The 20,689-nt window shown below is 40.3% G+C and overlaps 1 protein-coding gene across 2 annotated transcripts in view; it reads right to left on the bottom strand.

The window, feature by feature from the left end:
- Window positions 1–19,815, bottom strand: part of PLCXD3 (phosphatidylinositol specific phospholipase C X domain containing 3) — an 80,978-nt gene extending 61,163 nt beyond the window's left edge. For both annotated transcript variants that reach the window (XM_054283463.1, XM_054283464.1), the window contains exon 1: window positions 19,673–19,815. In XM_054283463.1, coding sequence (XP_054139438.1) covers window positions 19,673–19,775 — 103 coding nt within the window. In that variant the 5' untranslated portion in view covers window positions 19,776–19,815. The remainder of the gene's footprint in view (window positions 1–19,672) is intronic.
- Between the last annotated feature and the right edge of the window lie 874 nt (window positions 19,816–20,689).

Below are 20,689 nucleotides of genomic sequence, written 5' to 3'. Positions count from 1 at the left end.
GCTGGGATGGATCCTTGCAATCACATTCTAATCCCACTCACTGTCCTTTCCAGGAATTAGAAAATGCATGGTGAAATTAGCAAGACATACAGACTGAGACAGACTGTAATCCGCCCTGCATTAGGAAGAGAGAAACACCCTGAACATGGTCACAAAATGGGGTCACTTTTAAAATGTCTTGAAAACATAAAAAATTCTGTCCACAGGGGAGCCCACATGTATTTGCTTAAGGTTCAAGTGGGTCAGCTTAGGGCAACATGTTCACGGACCTCAGCAGTGACCTAACTCCGACTTCTTGAAAGCATGGTTTCATGAATTCCAGATGCATTTAGAAATTCAAATTGGAACTTTTACCAGTTCCATGAAAGTTAAATCAGATATCCATATTACCTGAGCAAGTCAGCCAAAATCCCAAAGAGCACTTTTAAAGACATCATGTCACAGAAAAATATTTGCATTTTGTTAATCTTCACTTGATATTAAAAAAGTGGAAGCCTGAAAATACATACAGATATTTGTTTCTTCTGACACCAGTGCTAGTCATAAACAAGGAATTTAAAATGTTTTCATTAACTTTACTCTTCTGCTGATCACCTACTAAAAAGGTTCCCTGTCTTTATATGGCTTGTATGCATTTATTCATTATGTCAAAGCTCAGCTGTTCACATTCCAGGAATAGGATTCACTGTTCATATTATGTATCTTAGTCCACAGTTTGCTTTGAAATAGTGAATTTGGCTGGGATTAATAGTACTGTCTGAACTTTGCAGCCTATTAATCAGTCAGATTCATCAATTTATTCTCCTATGGGCAGTGGTAAGTAAACTCACAGTAATTGTTGTCCCACACAATTGTTTTGTGTGAGAAATGTTAGGCAAGTGTTCAGGGAAGTTCACTTGGTCAGTGCATTCAAGAAGGACCTTTTTGTAGTTTTAATTTAGTACCTCCCAAATGTTTGTAAGCTACTGAACAAGGGTCACAGTCACACTGCACCCTATTCACATTCTGACTTTTCCTGTTTTGAGCACATGGGTAAACACTTAGAATTAAGCTTCTATAAAACATTTTGAGAACAAAGCTCGATCTAAGCAATCCTGATGACGAAAGGATCATACTTTAGACAGAAAAACTGAATAGAAAGTATTGCTGAGAATAATGTGTTTCCTTATTGCCATACCTTGTTCTGTCTAACCCCATCTACCCCACTGCAGTCTATGTTTATAAATTCATTCTAAACAGTCCATATTTGACATCTTACTCTGCTGCAGGGAATGTAAAAATCCAAAGAAAAACCCTTAACAAACATTACTTTTTTCTTCCAAAAAAGGATTAGAAGATAGAGCACCTAATTCCAATGCTATAAAAGTTTGATTTTTAAAATATTGAAGAGGAAAAAATATCACAACTAAGGTGAAAAGACAATAAGTTTACAGAAAACAAAAATTCTGCAAGTCAATGTGATTACACTATCTGTTATGCAAAGCAAATAATTAAGTCTAATAACTATGAAGGGAAGAAATAAAGTAAGAAAAAAAATAGTTATAAGAAATTGTTGAAGCCATGATTAAATGTCCTTGATTAACTGTTCCACAACTACTATTCCTTGTTCAGTCTGGAGAGCAATTTTGTCCCGGCCTACATACTCTCTGTATAATGTCTAATTGAATATTTTCAGGTATCACTGCCTGCTTCTGGCTCCTAAAAACCCAATTTCTGCTCCTAAAGGCCAAAAAACGATTCAGTGCTTCAGGGCATGTACGGGTGAAGCAATTATTTAGTCATCTAGGTGATACTCTTCCTGAAGAAGACAGTAAAATTGGCATTGCGGTGAAATATCCTTTCATAACCCTGCCAGAAGTAGCCTCCATCTCTTGAAGAATTTTTAAAAATTTTATTTATTTAATAAAAAGTAGTGAAAATGGTTTGGTTTCCAACAGAAATCTCTGCAAAGTGGTGAGACTATAACACTTTCCAGGACGTGTAGGTAACAGAAAAAGGTTTACTTTTGTTACTTTTGTAATACCTAAATTAACACGACATGTCCATTTCAAAAAATATTTCCTGTATTATTTAAGTCACTAAGAAATAACATTAATTTTTTATGTGTGTTCAACTATCAATCTACACTTACACATTCTATTGTTCAAGAGTGCCTGAAAGGTAGTATTTTAGAGAAAAGTAATTTTACATGGTTGGTTTACAGAACAGAAAAACCCAAGGGGATTAACAGACAAAATCAATAGATTCACACCAAAATCATATTAGAATAGGCTGTTCAACAAACATAGATTGCAACAGCTATCTCCACAAGAGAAGTAACTTTAAAACACTGGAGGCGGAAATACACTTTAATTCTTGAATATTGAGTATTTCCAGCTCATCTTGGCTCTTTGCCAGGAGTTTCCGTCCCACGACTCCTGTTTCTGATCTAAGTCCATACTCATAAAAAACTGAAATATGAAACATAAGCAGTTAAAAACAAAATTTAAAAAATAATCTGTATTTCAGACATCACAGAAAGGAAGCTTTCAACAAGAAATTTATCATTTTTGAATGAGAGAATGCCTACAATCCGTCCCAAATGGAATATTCCTTTTTTGCAGTTTTTCGTCAACTGTGGATGAAGAAACGCATTTGTTACTTTCCAAGTTCTTTTCCTCACAATACAGCATTTACTGGAAAACGGACAACAACAGTAAAGGCATTTCAGATCAAGGTTGCTTTACCTCTAAGGCCACAAGAGGTAATGGTTATTGATGCTGGACTGTTGCCTTGCATGGAAGAAATCAGTTCAAGCCATGGAATAATTCAATTTAATAGACTCTACAGCAATCCTGAAACCTCATACTAAGATGGAGTGCTTTTTCTGGAAAGAACTCTGATCTCACTTTTAACAGATTTCTCTTCTCAATCTTTCAGTTGTTCTAGCAGTCTCATCGGTAAAAACAGTTTAATTTCAAGCTGAATATATATGGAGAAAAATGACATTTATATTTCACTTCTTGACTACCCCCAGAGTATGCTGTGATAGTTATAATCCTACCAGAAAGCCATTCTGAAAAATCATTGCTCATATTCTTTAATCAGACTCAGAAACATTTTCATACCCTGTAGGAAGAGACAGCTCCATCAAAAATATGACTCTCACAGGGTCTCTAACACCAACTTTCTTCATGTTCTTAATGTAGCAAATGGTCTCTTCAGGATTTCATAATTTCTAGTATCGGAATAAAATGTGTCATTAAAAGCTTTAAAAGGACAGCTCATGGAACAACTTACAGGACATCATCTTCAACTGGCACCCAAGGATACAGACTGAAATGCACAGGCAGGGCAAAGATCTCAACATCTTCTCCTGGTATCCCCAGCCTCCTCCTCTTCCCTTTAGCTGGGATAAGCAATTCCTCATCATTTGCTCTTCCTAAGGCTTTCAAATTCAGCTTTGACATACTAAACAGCAATACCCTCTTTCCAGACAACCAGAGAACTATGATTATGGAGCACAGCATAGGCAGAAAACATACATTTATACAGAATTACAGTGTCACATACCTGGACCTCAAACACACTTTGAAAGCCATAACGCCTTTATGAGAGTAAAAAGAGGATTGCATTGAAGGTGAAAGGGCTGTTCAAGCAGAATGAACAGAGTAACAAATACTGTGGTGATTGTGGGGTTTTGGCTTGGTTCTTTCTTTCATTTGCAGATACAGGGACAGCTCAGAAAGTCAGCATCACTGCCTAAAAAAGAAGATGATAATTTGGTATCAAGTGGACTCCCCAATATGTATCCCAGCATTTTAATGCACATATTCAGAAACTGTGCAAATTTAAAGTAACAGGAATTATTTTTCAGTGCATATTACAAGAAAAGCTTCAGAGAGGGGGACACTAGCCATTTTTTCTGCGTCACCAGATCTTTCGTTAATCTTATGGAAGTATTTCTACAACACAAGACATGACTAGCACCCCAGAACAATTCATGGAGAGATCAGATTTTCTGTCTGGATCTTGCAGGGCTTAAGGATGCTGCCAGAGAGCAACAACAGTGTAGGTAGTACCCAAAAATAATAGTTGAGCCAGCTGAGATCTGATGGGAAGTGAGCTACAGACAACAGCTAGGGAACTGTCTGATACAGTATGTGGTCAGGTGTGTCCCATGGGTCAGGGACAGCTAACCTCAAAGTACATCTGCATATTGAAAAGTAGCATTACTTTTAATTGTTAATATATTTTCTTGCGTCTTCCCTACTTTACATTTTCTTCTAGAAAAGAATGTGCTTTGACTCCAGCAAATAACTAAAATATAAATTTACTTTTCACTGAGTTACAGCAATGACTAATTAAGGCCCAGCTGGAGGTTGTCATCCTCCAGTTATAGCATAAACATATACGACACCTCACTGGTAAGAGGAAAAGAATGCAAGATTTGCTGCTTGTTAAGTAGTGACTTCTGCATAATTGTCAGGCTGTAATTCAATTGGTTCAGATTCTGCCACACGCACAACAACCCAGACACAGGCTCCATGGTCACAGACGTTGGCTCTTTACCAGACAGAGATACTCATCACAAAACTTCACTATAAAAGAGTACTGCATTTTGATAGAGCTTAAGATGCCCCCTGCAAAGAAGAGCTCAGGGAACAAATCAAGTCATGTACAAAAATTCAGTCTTCCAATGCCTGCCCAGAGTTCTCATATGGTATGGGAAAACCATTTACCAAGGCATTCACAGCATCAAGTTTTATACAGCAACAGCTGTGACAAGTCACCCATAGTCTGGATTAGCAGCAAAGTCTCTAAATTTACAATATTCTTCCAAACTTGTCCCTGATAAAGAAATATAAATGCATCTTAATTGCTACTCTCTAAACTACTTCTAAATGCTTCCTGCTAGAAAGTAATCGCAACTCAAGAGAAATCAACAAAGCATGGATGAACATTTTTCATCTCTTAAGAAGTTTCTGGAAGTGTTTTGTGGAGAGTTTCCTCATGAGTAAACTTCACCAACATGTTGACAACGTGCAGCAGACAGGTGCATCAGCTGCAACAGACGACAGCCAGTGCTCCTGGGATCCATCTGACATTATCCACATGCAGCGTAACATGTGATTCTTAGGGATGGTCCTGTGCAGGGCCTTGCCAGTCCCTCCCAACTCAGCTCATTCTGTGAATGCCACATCTGATTTGCAACCACACCAGACCCACCTCCTCTTCATTAACCATCACAGTTCTGAGCACATGGCTGTCTTAGGTTGCAAATGCAAGATATACCTAGGGGTGTGCATTCTATTGCCATCTGTTAGAGGTGGGGCAGTCGTCCTCTGTTAATTGGGCCACCTGTTAGAACCAGGTGGGGCAGTTTTCTTTATCTCTTCCATTACCAATTCTCCCTCCAGATATATCTTCTGTTCATGGGCCATTGAGTCTCACTGTGTGACTGATAAAATTACATCATCCCATTGGGAGATGCTCTGCCCAGGGGGAGGAGCCAAGCATTCCCACCTGGATACAATCTGAGCCTTGGAACACCACAGGCAGCCTTTTCCCACTGGATTCCCAGAGGAAGACCAGGCCCATCTACACCACCACTGGACCTTCAGAGAAGAGCTACACCCTTCTACAGGATCACTGCTTCAACAGAACCACACCTGTGACTGCAGGAGGGCTGCAACCACCATTTAATTGGGCTACTACCACAGGGTGTCAGGTTGTATTCTCACTTTGTCAGTGTTGTTTCATATTACTGCATTTTTATTTTTCCTAATAAAGAACTGTTATTCCTACTCCCATATCTTTGCTTGAAAGCGCTTTAATTTCAAAACTGTAATAATTCAGATGGAGGGGGTTTACATTTTTCATTTCAAGAGCGGCTCCTGCCCTCCTTAGCAGACACCTGTCTTTTCAAACCCCAACAGAGGATAACAACAGCAGTGGTGATTTCTTCCCAGCTGCCTCACCTGCCATAATACTCACTTTTGCCACCCTCCAAGTCTCTTCCTGAATTTAACATGCTTAAAATCCCCCTTAAAAAAAAAACAACCCTGACTCTCCGTTTATTTTTATCCAACTCAAGTCCATTTCCCTGTGATGCAATACAGGCTGCTTTTTTCATGTGCCTCTTTACATTGGTTTTCCTTGTATATGCTTCAATAATGAGCTTGTTATCAGCTAGGTTGTTAGTGAAAAAAAAAATTAATTAAAACAGGACCCAAACATTGCAGCAATGAAGAAGCGCCATGTTCAGTACTCAGTTTTAGCAGTTCAGTGCTGCCTTCACCAGCAGCCATTCAGATTGACTGCAAACACTGCTACCAAGATTTATTCTGGATATTTTAGGAAGTGTCACGCACAACAGGACAACTGTAAAGAAATTTTAACCTGTTGCTTTGACAAAGTCATTAATCAGCCTTGCTCTTCATCCCCAAAGAAATTCCTTGAAGCTTATTTTTCTGAAATCATGAATTCATTGCCAAGAAGAGCAGCAGGAAGTGTCTAACAGTAGGCAAAGGCCTACTGGCAAACATCCTTTTAGGGCTTCAGTAATTTGATATTCTGATTGAAATTAAAGTTATAAAAAATTAAAAGCTATAAAAAAAAATTGTCAACAGTTTTCACTTTATACATCGAAGCTTGGCATTCATAAAGTATTTCCATACTGCAACATTGCTTGATCGCAGCACCAAATAATCAGAACACAGCCCCCTTCTGCTGTGAGTTGCAGAAATCTTTCACCTGCATGGTTTACCATTCACTTTACTCAAACTTCACAGCAAATTCTCTCACACTCACATTTTTTTTAAATAAGGCCTGGGCTGCAATGTTATATAGATGGTTTTCTCCAAACAGGGGTCCTGAGTACAAAATTTATTAGACAGGGTATCGCAGCAATGCGTATTTTTGGAACACACATAAGAACAGCAGAAGTAAAATAGTTTTTTCAGATCCCACAAAAAACTTAGCAGCTGGTGAAATGCCTGGTATATCCTGTTATTTAGCAGTAAAGTGTGGGCCTTGTTACTGTAAATTTCACTTATTTTCCCCAACAGTCGTGTAATTAATACCTGTGTCCCTCTTTCTGAGCACACATTTTTCTTAACTTTTGCTGAAGTCTTCAAAGCAAAATCAGCCAACAAAAGACTCCTGGGCTATGCTCTAGATGCTTTCTGAAGCAGTGCTTTGCAAAGAGATGGAGCTAAATCTGGCAGTGCTCACCCCCAAATCTCCAGGCAAAGATTTAGGGTAGTAACCTAAACGGCTCATCTGCATCCCTCCAGCCTTCAGAATATTTATTTCTTTTTTTTTCACTTTATTCTCTCTCTTGCATCATTTTGGAGCATGAATGAAAATACTGGTGCCTTCATGCTTTCAGGCACTGCTTATGAGGCTTCCAAGTGCTCACACCCTGCCTCTCTCCCCACTAGAATACATTAAAGATTACAGCAATATGCAACTTGCTTAACAACCTTCACATCAGGAAACAACTCCACACGACGCAGATAAAAACCACCTGTCTGTGGCTCCCAGACTGAAAGGGGAAGAAGCGCTGCCAGATGCCACTAGGGAACATCCAGTGCAGGCTGAGGCAGTGCTTGCATATAACTCCAAGACAGCACATGCAACCTCGAATGTAACTCAGAAGAATGGGCTGCTAACTGGCTTCCCTTGCTCTGCAGAGCTTGCAAGCCTCCAGTTTAGCTGCAGCTGCTGTAACCCTTTATTTGATTCTCAAGTGAGGCCAGGCCAAACCACTTACCACTTTTTTTTTTGCAGCCTGGTTTCATCTCTGACTGGTCCTTCTTTTCTGACACCACTTGAGAGGTGAGTGATGCAATGCAGTACTCTGCATGCCATCAGATCTGATGCACATGTTCCTTTCCTGTGAAAAATGTTTCCTTTCCTTGCTGGTATGACATAGTGCAAAGCACACAAATCTCAGGTACAAAACATAAAAAACCTGATGTATCTGCTGTCAAAAGAAGCTTTTCTCCTCTATGTTTGGGAAAACGAATGGCTTAAAGGTCAAGTCACTAAATTAAGATCTATGAAACACAGATTCATTTTCTATTCATGCCTCAGCATCCCTTATATTAATCAAGTAATTTAGTTTTCCTGTCAACAAAACATAGAAAACATCCTGTCATGATAGAGAAAAATGAGTCCTTTATAATTTGTGTTTAATACGAAGGCTATGGAGATGGATAAAACATGCACACACTCTCCATGTTCTGACCATTTTTTTCTGACAAGCTTTAAGCCTATGTCTTTGGCTCAAGCATCAGCAAAAGGCAGAATTCAGAAGCCCTGTCCCAGATCAGCCCCACCACCAGTCACTGGTGTTTTCACATGCTGGTATAGACCTGTATCAACTCGGCAGGACTAATGTCAAAGTCGCCATGCCTGATCACTTGCACTGTGATGTCTCAAGGATCTCCAGCTCTACTACTCTTCTCAGTGCCCAGTCCAGGTATCAAAAACTCCATAAATCCTTATCTTCAATGCAATACAGAAATCCACGTAGTGTTTTTGACAGCTACTCTTCTATTCTCCCCACCATAATTTAAAATATGTATTTTCAAGCCATCACACAGCAATGCAACATGAAAATCCAGCCTAGACCAGAGACCAAAGGAATTGGTCTTTTGGAAGAAGCTGTTCAAAAGAGGTATGATGACCCTTGGTGTTCCAGGGCTTCAGAAAACAGAGCAATACTGCTATTATGAAAGAACCATATGCAGCCTCAAATAATCCAAATTTTAAAGCCCTTTCTTGAAGAGTATTTTCTGTTTCAATGCCTATCTCAATTCCATAGTAATTCCAGGAAAAAAATCACTACATCTTTGGGAGACAAAACCCAGAAATTTCAACCTTTACTTACTGTAGTTCCAAGAGTTCTCCAGACTTCAATTACGTCAGCATCTTAAAAGATATGTTGAAACTTTGAAAATAAGTCGCCTTGTCTTTGAAATACTTTGGTCTAAATATTAAAGCATATTATTACAAATAAATGTTAATGCACCATATTTTCTACAGTAAAAAGGAGCAAGTCTGTGAAAGGCCTGCTACCTCAAACACCATTACAATACAGATAAAATGCAAAATGTTACTTAGTGGTATTTCAGCTTCAAAATAATCAATTAGACTATATGCTATTTCCTCCTTTTCTGTACATAAGGGTTTGATCTAGCACCATTAGTCATCACAGTGTATGTGTCAGCTGATTTTGCCATGCAATAGGTAAAATCCCCAAACTTGCTTATCTCTTGCTGTTCCCTGCTTTATGTTTAGGTCATTAGCAAAGACAATGGAAATTTTGGATAAAGCTGAACTGTAAATCTTGTGACTTTTTTCACTCTGAAGATAGATTATTTTTTCTTTAATGTAGCTATTTAATAATGGTTCACTTATAAGCAACATAAGCTAGTACTTTTCTTTCTGACACATGCATTACAGTGGGTATTTTAGCGGGCCATATTTAAGTTCATCATCTAGTCAGCATTGCTTTCTTCAGCTGTTCAGAGCAATTTATTCATCAAGAGCTAACTGAAGCAGACTCAGTTCCACCCTACATAGTGCACAAAGTAAAAATACAGTTATTGCTCTAATTTAGTGACATTTCATACAGATCTGCATTTACACATGGTATAAGGCAGTGGAAAACCAGACTCAGTTAGATTCATGTTAAAATTTCTCCTCTTGTGAGTGAATCCTGTTATCTAAAAAAACTGCTGAAAATTAATCCGAAGGAAAAAAAGGCACCCAAACCATGAACTGAGTAGAACTTATGAAAAAATGTTCACTGCAAACACAGTAGTTCTCTTCTTTTACCCTGGATCTTTCCTGGTTTGTCTGTAAGTTGGTGCAAATTTTAAAAAAACATTATTTTGTCATATATAGTGTCTTTTAAGCACTGTTTTAATCTAGCAGACAGAAAAACAGGCATGTTATCCTATCTCCACTTACTTTCAAGTGTCATTTCCAATTAGAATACTTCTCCATATCTCTATTGGTTTTACATATTCTCTAAGTATTTCTGCCCTGTATCCCACTCTTAAGGCAGAGCAGAAGTAACACGTGATGGAAAGTGAGATATAAAAGGGATTGCATTTTGCTTCTTGGCTTCTGCATTGCAAGAACAGAATGCTCTTGTAGACAATAGCAATTCCAAAATGAAAAGGCATTATCTCTCACTTGACTTGGAGAAGCTGCTTTCAGGGAATTTAATTTATTTATCAGCACTTCTGTATACCTTTTGAAATACAAAACCAATTAATAAACCCTAAAAATTGCAACAAAACACCATCATCATCTTTCTCCATGGGAAAATTCAAGGTAATTCACAGCCTAAGATAGCTGGCTTGAAGATTAAGAAACTTTATCTCTCTTAGCATATCTGAGAGAGCCATGCTGAAAAAAGGTAAAATCCAGTTTCGAAAAGTACACAGGCCAGAAGAGTAAAGGGATATGTATAGAGGGGAATATCTCTTTTTTCTCACATGGTCGTTAAGCCTCTTCTGTGATATAGATCAGAGATGATACCAGAGCCAAGGCACTGAACTTACTGCACCTTTGATGTACCTTCAACACAGCACTTCTCCCTGGTCCTAAACCTCCACCTTCACCCACTTTAACCCTTTTTCAATCCAGATACAAACAGGGCTCTCCTGCAAAACTGAAGTCACTTTCCAATAGCATCGATTACTCTTGGTTGCGTGAAGGATGTGGCCTCAAAGGAACCAGTAAGAATTCTGTGGTGTACAAAGCATATTAATAAGCAGCTAGGAACTGAAATCCCAACACGGACCAGATCACCCAGCCTTACAGTGGCTTGTTCTGACCCCTGTAGAGCAGGAGGATGTGACAGGGCCAAATACATAATGGCACAAAAGCCAACCATTTCTCTGCAGCACCAGAAAAACGGCATCATCTTAAGCTCTCAAAGAAGTCAGTGTTAGTTTTATTGGTTTGTACACTGTTTTCAGCAAGGAGAGTCTGAAGCATTGCTGGCCAGTTCATTAAAATTCATCGTAGAAATCCCAGTTTTCTCCATATTCCACACTGTGATTTCTAAAGGAAATCCTGCCTCATGCACACCAGAAGCAACAGCATTCATTTGTACATGTGCAGTTCACGTCCTTCACAGTGTCCCTTGGCTTGTTTCCCCTATTATACATCCAAAAATTACAGAAGCTGGCTTGTTCTCTCCTTATGTATTGTCAACTTATAAAGTGTTTCTCAAAACACTCTCTCGGCACACGGACTAAATAACACTTGGCTAACGGCAGGAGTCCAGCTCTCGCTCACAGCAAGAGCCTGCACTCCTAGATAAGCCTTGAGCATGTCTAGACATGTGTTCCCCATTCCCATCATGGACAGCACCTGTTTTGAGGTGATCTCTCCTATTTGAAAGAAGAACAGCTGTCAATTTTGCACCAGAAGCAGAGGAAGGCAGAACTCCAACTGAGCAATGCTTTGCAGATTACAATTCATCAAAACTGCGTATTTCCATACCACTGGCAAAGTTTCACTTCAACCATGGAAATGGTGAGATAACTGTACAAGGTGGATGGAAGATTAAAGCATTAAAAACAAAACAAAACAAACAAACAAACACATAAACATGGTCCAAAACAGACAATTCCAGGTTTGGATTCACATGGTCTAAGTGTCCTGAATTTAAACATACCAAAATATATACCAAATACATACCAATCTATAAAAAAAAAATACTGATGCAACCCCTTAAAAGTGATTTTATTAGTGCAAGGAGGATGCAGATGAATACAGACAAATACAGCATCTGCTACTCAGTGTCCAACCTAGATCTTCTCCTCTTCCAATTAATATCCTCCCCCTTTTTGTGGCTTAGGTTAACTGGGAATTTCTGTCCAAAACCAGTTTCATCCAGCCTGTTCACCCCAGTGAATGAATTACTCCTACCATTGTGCCATGCTGAGTGCCAACACAATCTTCATTGCTTTCCAGCAATGGAAAAAGTAACTGGCAACTGCCTCCTGCAGCAGCTTCAAAGTGATCTCCTGATCTGCCCACCACACACAGATGGGCCCCCTTGGAGATACAGGCACTTCAAGTCTCAGGGAACCCATCCAAGTGTTTCCCATTTTTTGATCACATGATAGGAATACATGAAAATCATCCTCACACATGAGATACAAGAGACCACTACCCCAGCTTGCATGGCTTCTGATACAGTATTCGTGAACATGAGCTACACAATTAGAACAGTGTTGCAAATTCTGAGAGTTTCAACAGAAAGAAAGAAGACTAAACCTAAAACAGCAATCTCTTGGGATTCCTGTGTTAGCACCCAGAATGAGCACCTGCTCAAACTTCTCCATTGACAAAGCAACTTTTGAGTAGTATGCACAATGGATGGAAAGCAGAACTCCACCAAAAGCTTTTGTGAGCTTTGCAGTATAAAACAAAACAACTTTACTTCCAAAGTGCAGCCTAGGGGTCAGTGAAATTTTCCATAACCCACTGAGCAGACTTCCTAACCCAGCTTCCTAAGAGCAAGGCCAGCCTCGGTATCAGTGGGCTCCTTGAGATTAGAGCAGGATTTAGCAAAGCTAACAAACTAATAACCTTTGAGGCTCTAAAGCATCAATTTGATTGCACAGCACTACATGTAACTCACCTTTTCTACATTTTTCTTACTCTCACTTAAATCCCAGTTTAGAAACCTTTCATAATTATAAAACCAAGCTGCCAATATATAAAGAAGAGGGTTTAATAGGATTAAAAAAAATTTCTATTCAAACACAAAACTACTATGGATGACAGCATGACAACAATGTAAAGCATGAAGTATATTATTCATCTCACTGGAGTTTGTTCAGTTAAAAAAATGGCTACAGAATTTATTAAAGGCTAGATTAGTTCAGTGACCTTTATCCTGGCTTTTTTAAATTACAAGCAAAATTCATAATGCAGTAGACTTCATAGATAGGTGTTTGCCTTGATGGCAGCAGTACATGGCATGTATCTCCAATCATCTGACACATCCTAAGTGACATACACAGAAGGCAGCAAAGCCTGGAACCAAAACAAAGGAAATCTGTTTCTTCTTTACATCCTCTATCTTTTAAAAGTACTCTACAACATTTTATTTTCATAGTTGAAACACTAAATATTTAAGCATGAGGTATGTGAGCTAACCAGGTAAGAGACTGGATGAGCCAAAGATTAACTTTTTTAAATATTGAGACACCATTTCAAAAAATGGCAAAGCATCTGAAAACTGTTTTAGCAATTTGTTTCAAATTAGATTATGGTGAAAACTGAGATGGTGTTAAAATAGACAGAAAAATAGAAACCGGGACTTTCTAAAATGAAATTGCATATTTCGGCCTTTACGTATCATTATTAGCTGACACTATATAGCTGTTCAAAGTAATGGAAAAGATTAAACCAAGGTTTGCTACAGTAGGTCAAATGAAAAACCATTCAACTTTGCAAAAATTTAGATTAAAATCTAAACCTTCAGACTTTGAACCACATTTTTTACCAATTATATTTTTTGCAGTGTCCCAAGGGCTATACTGTAGGGATTGCACAAGGAGATCTGTTCTCAAACCTATAATTTCAAGCTACTTTGAAGAAAGGGTAAGATGGGAATTAAAGTTATTCTCCCTGGAACTGGCTGCTCTTTGAAGAGCAGAACAGTCAAACAGAAATCTGTCTACTAAATCTGAATGCTATTTAAATTATATACATTATATTTGAATACTATATAAATAAATTATATACATTATATTTGAATGCTATATAAATTGCATACAATTAATTTCTAAAAAGTAGTGTGCATTTTAATTATTATTTCTATACAGAACAGTAGAAGAGATTGCACAGCACTCTTAGGGGGTTTAAAGTTACAGTCTGCAAAACTTTGTCTACCTAGGATCTGCATTTTAAACTACTTACACAGTTGAGGGCACGTCACAGTTGAGCATCTTCAAAGGAAAATCCATTTTGCATGAAAGACAAGAGTTCAAGTTGCTGTATAGTAAGAACCATAGGAAATTACCAAACATAAAACACACACCAAACACAAAGTTTAGGACTGTCAGAAGGTAAGGGCAGTTTGGATACACAGAACAGTCAAGAAATTTTCAGACAAGAGATTAAAAACCCCAGCAGTTCATTGAGTTGGAAAGACAGAAATAATTCCAGATGGCAACAAAGCTGTTCCCTCTGCCACACCTGCCACGGTGGCAGGATGCAAGGCAGTTCTGCTGGAACTGAGCCGCAGGAGACACGGTGGACAGAGATGGCTGGATTAATAAACAGCCCCTGTTGGGAAACCAAGCAAAGGCAGTTTCGAATTACCTCTGGTAGCAGATGGGCAAGTAACCGAAGGGTTCGAACTGTTTGATTTTTACGGCAGTGTGAGTAAACAAACAGCTTTATTTTGTGTGTGCTAGAAACATGTCACAGCAGGAGAAATTAATGGCGAATGCCACAGGAAACTGTATCACACAGAAATATTTCTGAAAGGGTTGGAAATGACACATTAACACGTGCAAGGCCAGTGAGAAACTGTTTTGTGGATAAAAGTGATTGATTTAAAAAGATCGTCAACAAATTAAAACAGAGCTATCCTAAAGAAAAGTTGTAAGGATATTTGCTCATTTTCTGATCAGAAAAAAAGAAAGCATAAGGTACTTACTTCTGGTAGAAAACCACTGAAAACTGAGTGCAACGCACAGCAGAAAAGAAAGAACTCTTCCAGGTACATATACATGTCAAAAGCTAATGGGCGACTTACATTATAGTTTTATTTATAAGTTTACCTGTATCATCAGTTTAGAGCTCTAGGCAAAGCTAATTTTGTACAGAAAAAAATTGGACCCAAGTGAAGCAGAGGTATTCTGCTGGCCGGGAGCAGACAGAAAAGGCTGAAACAGATCCCACATCTCAAAGACAATCACCCTTCATTCTTCAGCCAAATCCAAATCATTGGCTATTCAAGATCAAAATTAAAGAGTTTCCTAATAACATTTAAACAGTGAAAATGCTGTGTGTCTATGTAACTAAAAGGAAGAACTTCTAGACTTTTTTAAGGTGAAAGAATTTCCCTAAGGGAATGAGAATGGGAAATGTCTATCCAAGAAACAAAATATCACTTGAACATTTGCAAGTTATTACAATGGAAGTTAAAGTATTTGAAACAGACCTGTTCTGTTAACACAGCAGTGCTATTGTTCACAAAAAAGGCCAAAAGATTCCACTTGCACTAACTTTCTTCTCCCAAGTCTCCCCCAACCATCTTCAATATCCTAATACATCTTTGATATTTGACTCTACTACACATCCTCCTCTTTGTGAAATAACTCCCTATGAGGTCTTGGTCTTTCTTTGCAAAGTATGATGATAGTGGGAAATAGAAATTTCAAGTCTCTGAGCCTTTTTCTAAAGATGGGTAGTACTAAAAAATTCCACCTGACGCTTCTTATTTGAGGTGAGCCAAGCTAGCTCTGCGGTGTCTAGCAACTGCTTTCCAGTTGATGGACAAAGAAAGTTATATGTCAAAATTAAAAAAAAATTAAAATCCCATCTGAAAAATGACAGAAGCCAAAGAGGTCCTAGGAAAATACTTTTCACAAGAATTGTAATGTTCATGTTGCATTTTCAAGCAACAAGAACATATGCTGAGGTCACAGGTTTCATCTGCACAAGGAAATCAGAAACAAAAGCCTGAATAATCACAGCTCCAGAAAGTTATGCACTCAAGAGATATTCTGAGTCTTAAATTCATTCAAAAGATTTTACCCATACTTTACAGACATGGCCCTAGCATGCATCATGACTGCTCATATGGCAGAATCTTGGGCTAGTACCAGTTTTGGTGGAGGGATGAGTTATTTATGGAAGAAAATATTCTTTTCAATCATAAATTATTCTCGTGGACTTCTCAGAGTCTTGGAATATTAGCACCAGGAGAAAAGGCAACAATGATTGCACAAATTATTCATACAAAGACTCTGATATTAAACTAGACACATATTTAAAGACTGTCAGTGAGAAAGTTTATTGATCAGTAAGTGGAACAATTCATAAGAAAATGCTGCCTACTGATGTCTATTTACTGCACTGCATGTAACTGATATGATCAGCTCAGATTAAGGCAGGTGCATTGACACAGCAGAATACACAGGCTCTCCATACCACACCTTTCCGCCTCAGCTTGGGAGCATGATGATTTCAGTCCTATAAACATGCAATGCCTCCAAAAACCTACTTCTTACCCTGGTCAAAGAAGCACAGGCACTGACAAAGCCATATTTTATAAACTACTGAAAGACACCCTTCCCCCAAAGACCAGAATCCACTGTCCTCCACCTTTTTCTTAGACAAACTGTTGAGAGCTCAGCCAGGCAGATGCTTTAACACAAGAGGCAGTCTGCAAGCACTAGAAGATGTACACCTTGACCCAAAGTCCTAAGAATATATCCTTTCATTTTTCTAATTGTCATAGCATTAGAAGATTAAATTTGTGCGGCATTTTCTGGAAACTAACAGATCATCTAATTTCCAAAGATTGTATACTGTTATTTGCTACCATTATCACTTGAGGAAAATCTGCCACTTGCAGCATAAGAGAACACAGACATAGTCAACTCAAACAAAGACAAAAACCTCATAGAAAATGCATCATCCTCATATGTGGAAGAAATTAAAATAGAAAAGTTTCTGATCCACAAAGCTGGCACAAGCTATATTAGAGATTTCTGTCTCATCTAGAGGGTTCCTGCAGTTGGGAAAACAAAAGGACCCACCTTGAACTGTGGAGAATGGAATGAGTAGAAGAACTTACTGAAATATGAGAAAAATCCAGCACAGATTTGTTATTTATAAAAGTGTAAGGAGTGGTAAATAGTATAAATTTGTACCTGCATAAGCTTAGCAACTGAACAATAAAAGAGTATGAGCACAATTTTTAAACAGATTATTAACAGAAAATTCCTTCAACAATATAGTTTAAATACAATCACGACAGAGTATTATGGGACTTGTGCTTCTCTTTGCAACAGCTAAAATAATACAAGCAAGTCTGTGCAAAGACAACTGAGTGTATCACCTCAGTTCCAGGCCCTCCTTCTAGACAATGAGAAATGTACTGATGATTCGTAAAACAACACTTCCCCCCTAATACAGAGGAACACCCTTTGTAATGGAAAATTCATTCTAACATTTTCAAGCTAATAGTTTGTTTTCTTCAACATTAGCATTGTTGGACTCTGGCTCCAGAACTGAATTTCATCCAGCTGAAATAAGGTCAAAATCAGTATTCCTACTGCACAAGGGAAGTTTAAATCCTGCTGGAAAAAAACAGAAAAAAAAATGTACTGTTAACTTCTTTTGGTATGGGAAAAAAAAAGACAACGTAAAAAAATACTATGAATATTTTAGTTCTTAAACACTAACTTCAAAAACAGTGAAAAATTCACAAGTTAACGCCACCTTGACACATGAAGGTTTGGATTACACATATTCCTTGCATTAACTACTTGAATACTAGTTACATGCTAACAGCTACTATGCACCTGTTATTAATGCTCAGTTGTAGACATATGGGAGAAAACTTTCATATAAATATTAAGAATGTCCAAAAGGTTATCTCTTCTAAAAGGATGAAACCAATCCCATGTTAGCCCTTTTCCTCACTATTGTGCATGTCCACACTGCATGTTGAATATAATAATAAGTCTACTGTTAAAAGATAGTGCTTAAACTACACTGATACCTATAGTCTGTGTGCCATGCTCCCTAGCTGGAAAATTCACATGAACTATATTGCTACCGTCCCCATAAGGCTCTATTTGCCAAACCTAGTGTTTTAAGAGTGAGACAGGCAGATAAAAGTCTGTGTCAATTTACACTAACAGAAGGACAAATTTCAAAGGTCTTAATGCTACGCCACTCAAATCATGTAAGTTTTTCTGCTAATTTCACAAAAAGCAAGTCTGCATGCATTGCTGTTACATGAACAAAATAGTTCTGCCAATGTAAGGACTCAGTCTCTGTCCCTTACAGCCTGCAGAACTTGCTCACTGTTAAATGCTATATTGGGATTAACCAGAACAGCCCACTGTAAATTGGTTGGTTTGTTTGTTTTTAATTTAAACAAGGTGTGAAAGCTTGCATTATTACTGAGAAAGCTCTGAGAAATGTCCACTTCAAAAAATTGTGGACAGTAAGGGAGCAACAGTGAGATGTTGGTAAGATAGATGTACCAGTAACAGCCTCATGATGCTCCCTTCGGTAAAGGAAGTCACTTAATGGTGATGCATAACAAAGGCAATTTTTTGCATCTGGAAGCAAGTTAAGTTTCATAATTTCTCCTCAAACCTGGAAAAAGTCTTTAAAACAATACATCTAACCGGAAAAAACACCATGCATCCCAAAGAGAATAATTTCTCATCATGCCAATATTCCATAAGAGCATTCCACAGTTTGTGGGTTAATGAAAAGTTATTACACTGGAAGACTTTTACAGCTCCAACAGAATTTGGCGGAACAATTGCAGATGCTGGGTTCTTATGCCTTGGAGGGACACAATTTTATACAGGATATATTCAACCAACAGCAACACTCAGTGTAGCCAGTGAAATGCTAGATATAGGTTGTGTAAACCATAAGAAACTAAGAGACATTTAATTCTAGAAGGGCACACCTGCATCTAAATGAAACTATAGAAAACACATTATCACAAATTTCAGCTGCTATTACATTGTACTAAAGTATCTTTAGTACTATAACAACTGGTGTAACACGAGCACCTACTACACGAAACTTGCAAGAAGTAAACATTTCTCATAAGAAGCTTAAAAGACATTAGAGCTTCAACATCTCTGAAACCTCATTCCAGTTAGACACCTTAGAGAGGAAAGATGCTGGTAAGGAGGTCTTGCGAAATCTTGAGGTGCTCCTTCAAACCAGAGATCATGTGAAACAATTACTGGTTTGCATTCTAACATGTATTTTGCCTAAGTCTACAACCATACTTAAAATCTTACAAAAAAAAAAATACTGAGGCAGGACAGGAAACAGTTCGTAGTCTGAATACCATCACCTGCCATCCCTCATCTTATTTAGAATTGTGTTGAGATCGAGCGTTTTCTGACAGCGACATGACACGAAGCCGCACACTGCCGCAGCCTGCCTCCCCTCCCGCAGCCGCAGCCCTGCGTCCGTCCCCGCTCCGACCGACCTCGCCGCACAAGTTTACGGGGAAAGGGGCAGTATGTGGCATTTAGATCCTAGGCGAGGTTTACTGCTCGGGCTGCTACCCCAGTCCGGCGGTACAGGAACAGGCTCCCTTCCCTCCCCGACCCCAGGCACAGCCGCGCACTCCGCGCCCGCCGCCCCACAGCCGCTCACGGCGCGGGGCCGCCGGAGCCGCGTCCCGCCGGCGCCTCTGCCCGCACCTGCCCCGCTGGCTCCCACCCACTCCCACAGGCAGTGCAAGGCGGCGCGGCGAGGGACGGGCACGGAGCCCCGCGGCAGCGCGGTAAGGGATCTCCGCGGAGCCCCGCGGCAGCACGGCCGGGGCGCGCCGCCTCCCCAGAGCGTGGAGCGCTGAACCGCGCCGAGCGCTTCGCCTTCCCGGCGCAGGGCGGCCGCGGGGCGGGCAGCCGGGAGCACCCACCGGGGATGGCCAGGTTGGTGAGCGGAGTGCTGTGGAGGCTGCCCGGCAGCGCTGCCATCCAGTCGGCGAAGAGCAGCTCGTTCTTCCCCTGCGACGAAGCCATGCTGCCGCCGCAGCTGTACCGCCGCCGCCGCTCGCTCCAACTCGCCCAGTCCCGGCCACGGCCACCGCCACCGCCACAGCCCCGCCGAGCCCGGGCCCCGCCCGCCTGGCACCGCCTCCCCCCGCCCCGCCGAGCCCCCGCCACCTCCCCGCGGCGCGGCGTGAGAGCCCTCGGGGCCGGCACCGAGCGTGGCGCGAGCGGACGGCACCGTCGGGCTCGGCCCGGACACTCGGTGCGCGATCCCGCCCCAAGTACCGCGGGGGTCCGGGGAGCGAGCGGCGTCACAGCCCGGTCGTGGCGGGTCCGCACCGCCCCGGCCCCGGGCCCAGCGCCCCGGCCCGGCCCGGGAGCCTCAGCAGAGCCCGCCCCGGGAGCGTGGTCTGTGCCTGGGATGGCGGTCGGGGCCCCGGCTGGTGGCCCTCGGCCTCAGCAGAACCTCCCTGACCTTGGCGATGGTTCGGCTGAACGCCCCGCGCCGGGATCTGGCATCCCTCGCAGGCGGCTCCCGGGCAGTTTCATCTGCCCTTGATACGAACGTCTCTGTTTGCAATGTGTTGTTCATACGAAAAAAAATCGGTGCACCTTAGTTGAACATGCCCTGCAGATCGAATTTTTTGGCAATAATTTTTTAATGATCCAAAGTAGTATCTTCTATTACCATCTCCAGCCTGTCTTTGGAGAAACATCTTAGCGTTGGCAGTAAGGAAGCATTTGCGTGGTTGCCTCAGGATGGATGGATGAATGAACCTTATAAAGCTCTGTGAGCCATTTTGAACTGTTAGAACAAACGTGGCCTTTTCACCTTCAGCATTACCCATTTTTGTGGAAGTTGTTTATACGTGTGTAGAAGTTCATATGGTAGAGCTGTCAAAAACAGTGCCTAGAGAGAGCCATGACTGAGGCAGGTTCACTTT

This window comes from Melozone crissalis, unplaced genomic scaffold (genome assembly GCF_028551555.1).
Source record: "Melozone crissalis strain CALT ecotype California unplaced genomic scaffold, PUWL_Pcris_2 ptg000036l_1, whole genome shotgun sequence".
Lineage (NCBI taxonomy): Eukaryota > Metazoa > Chordata > Aves > Passeriformes > Passerellidae > Melozone > Melozone crissalis.
The sequence above is the reverse complement of the archived record's forward strand: the minus strand, read 5'-3'. Positions and strand labels throughout refer to the sequence as shown.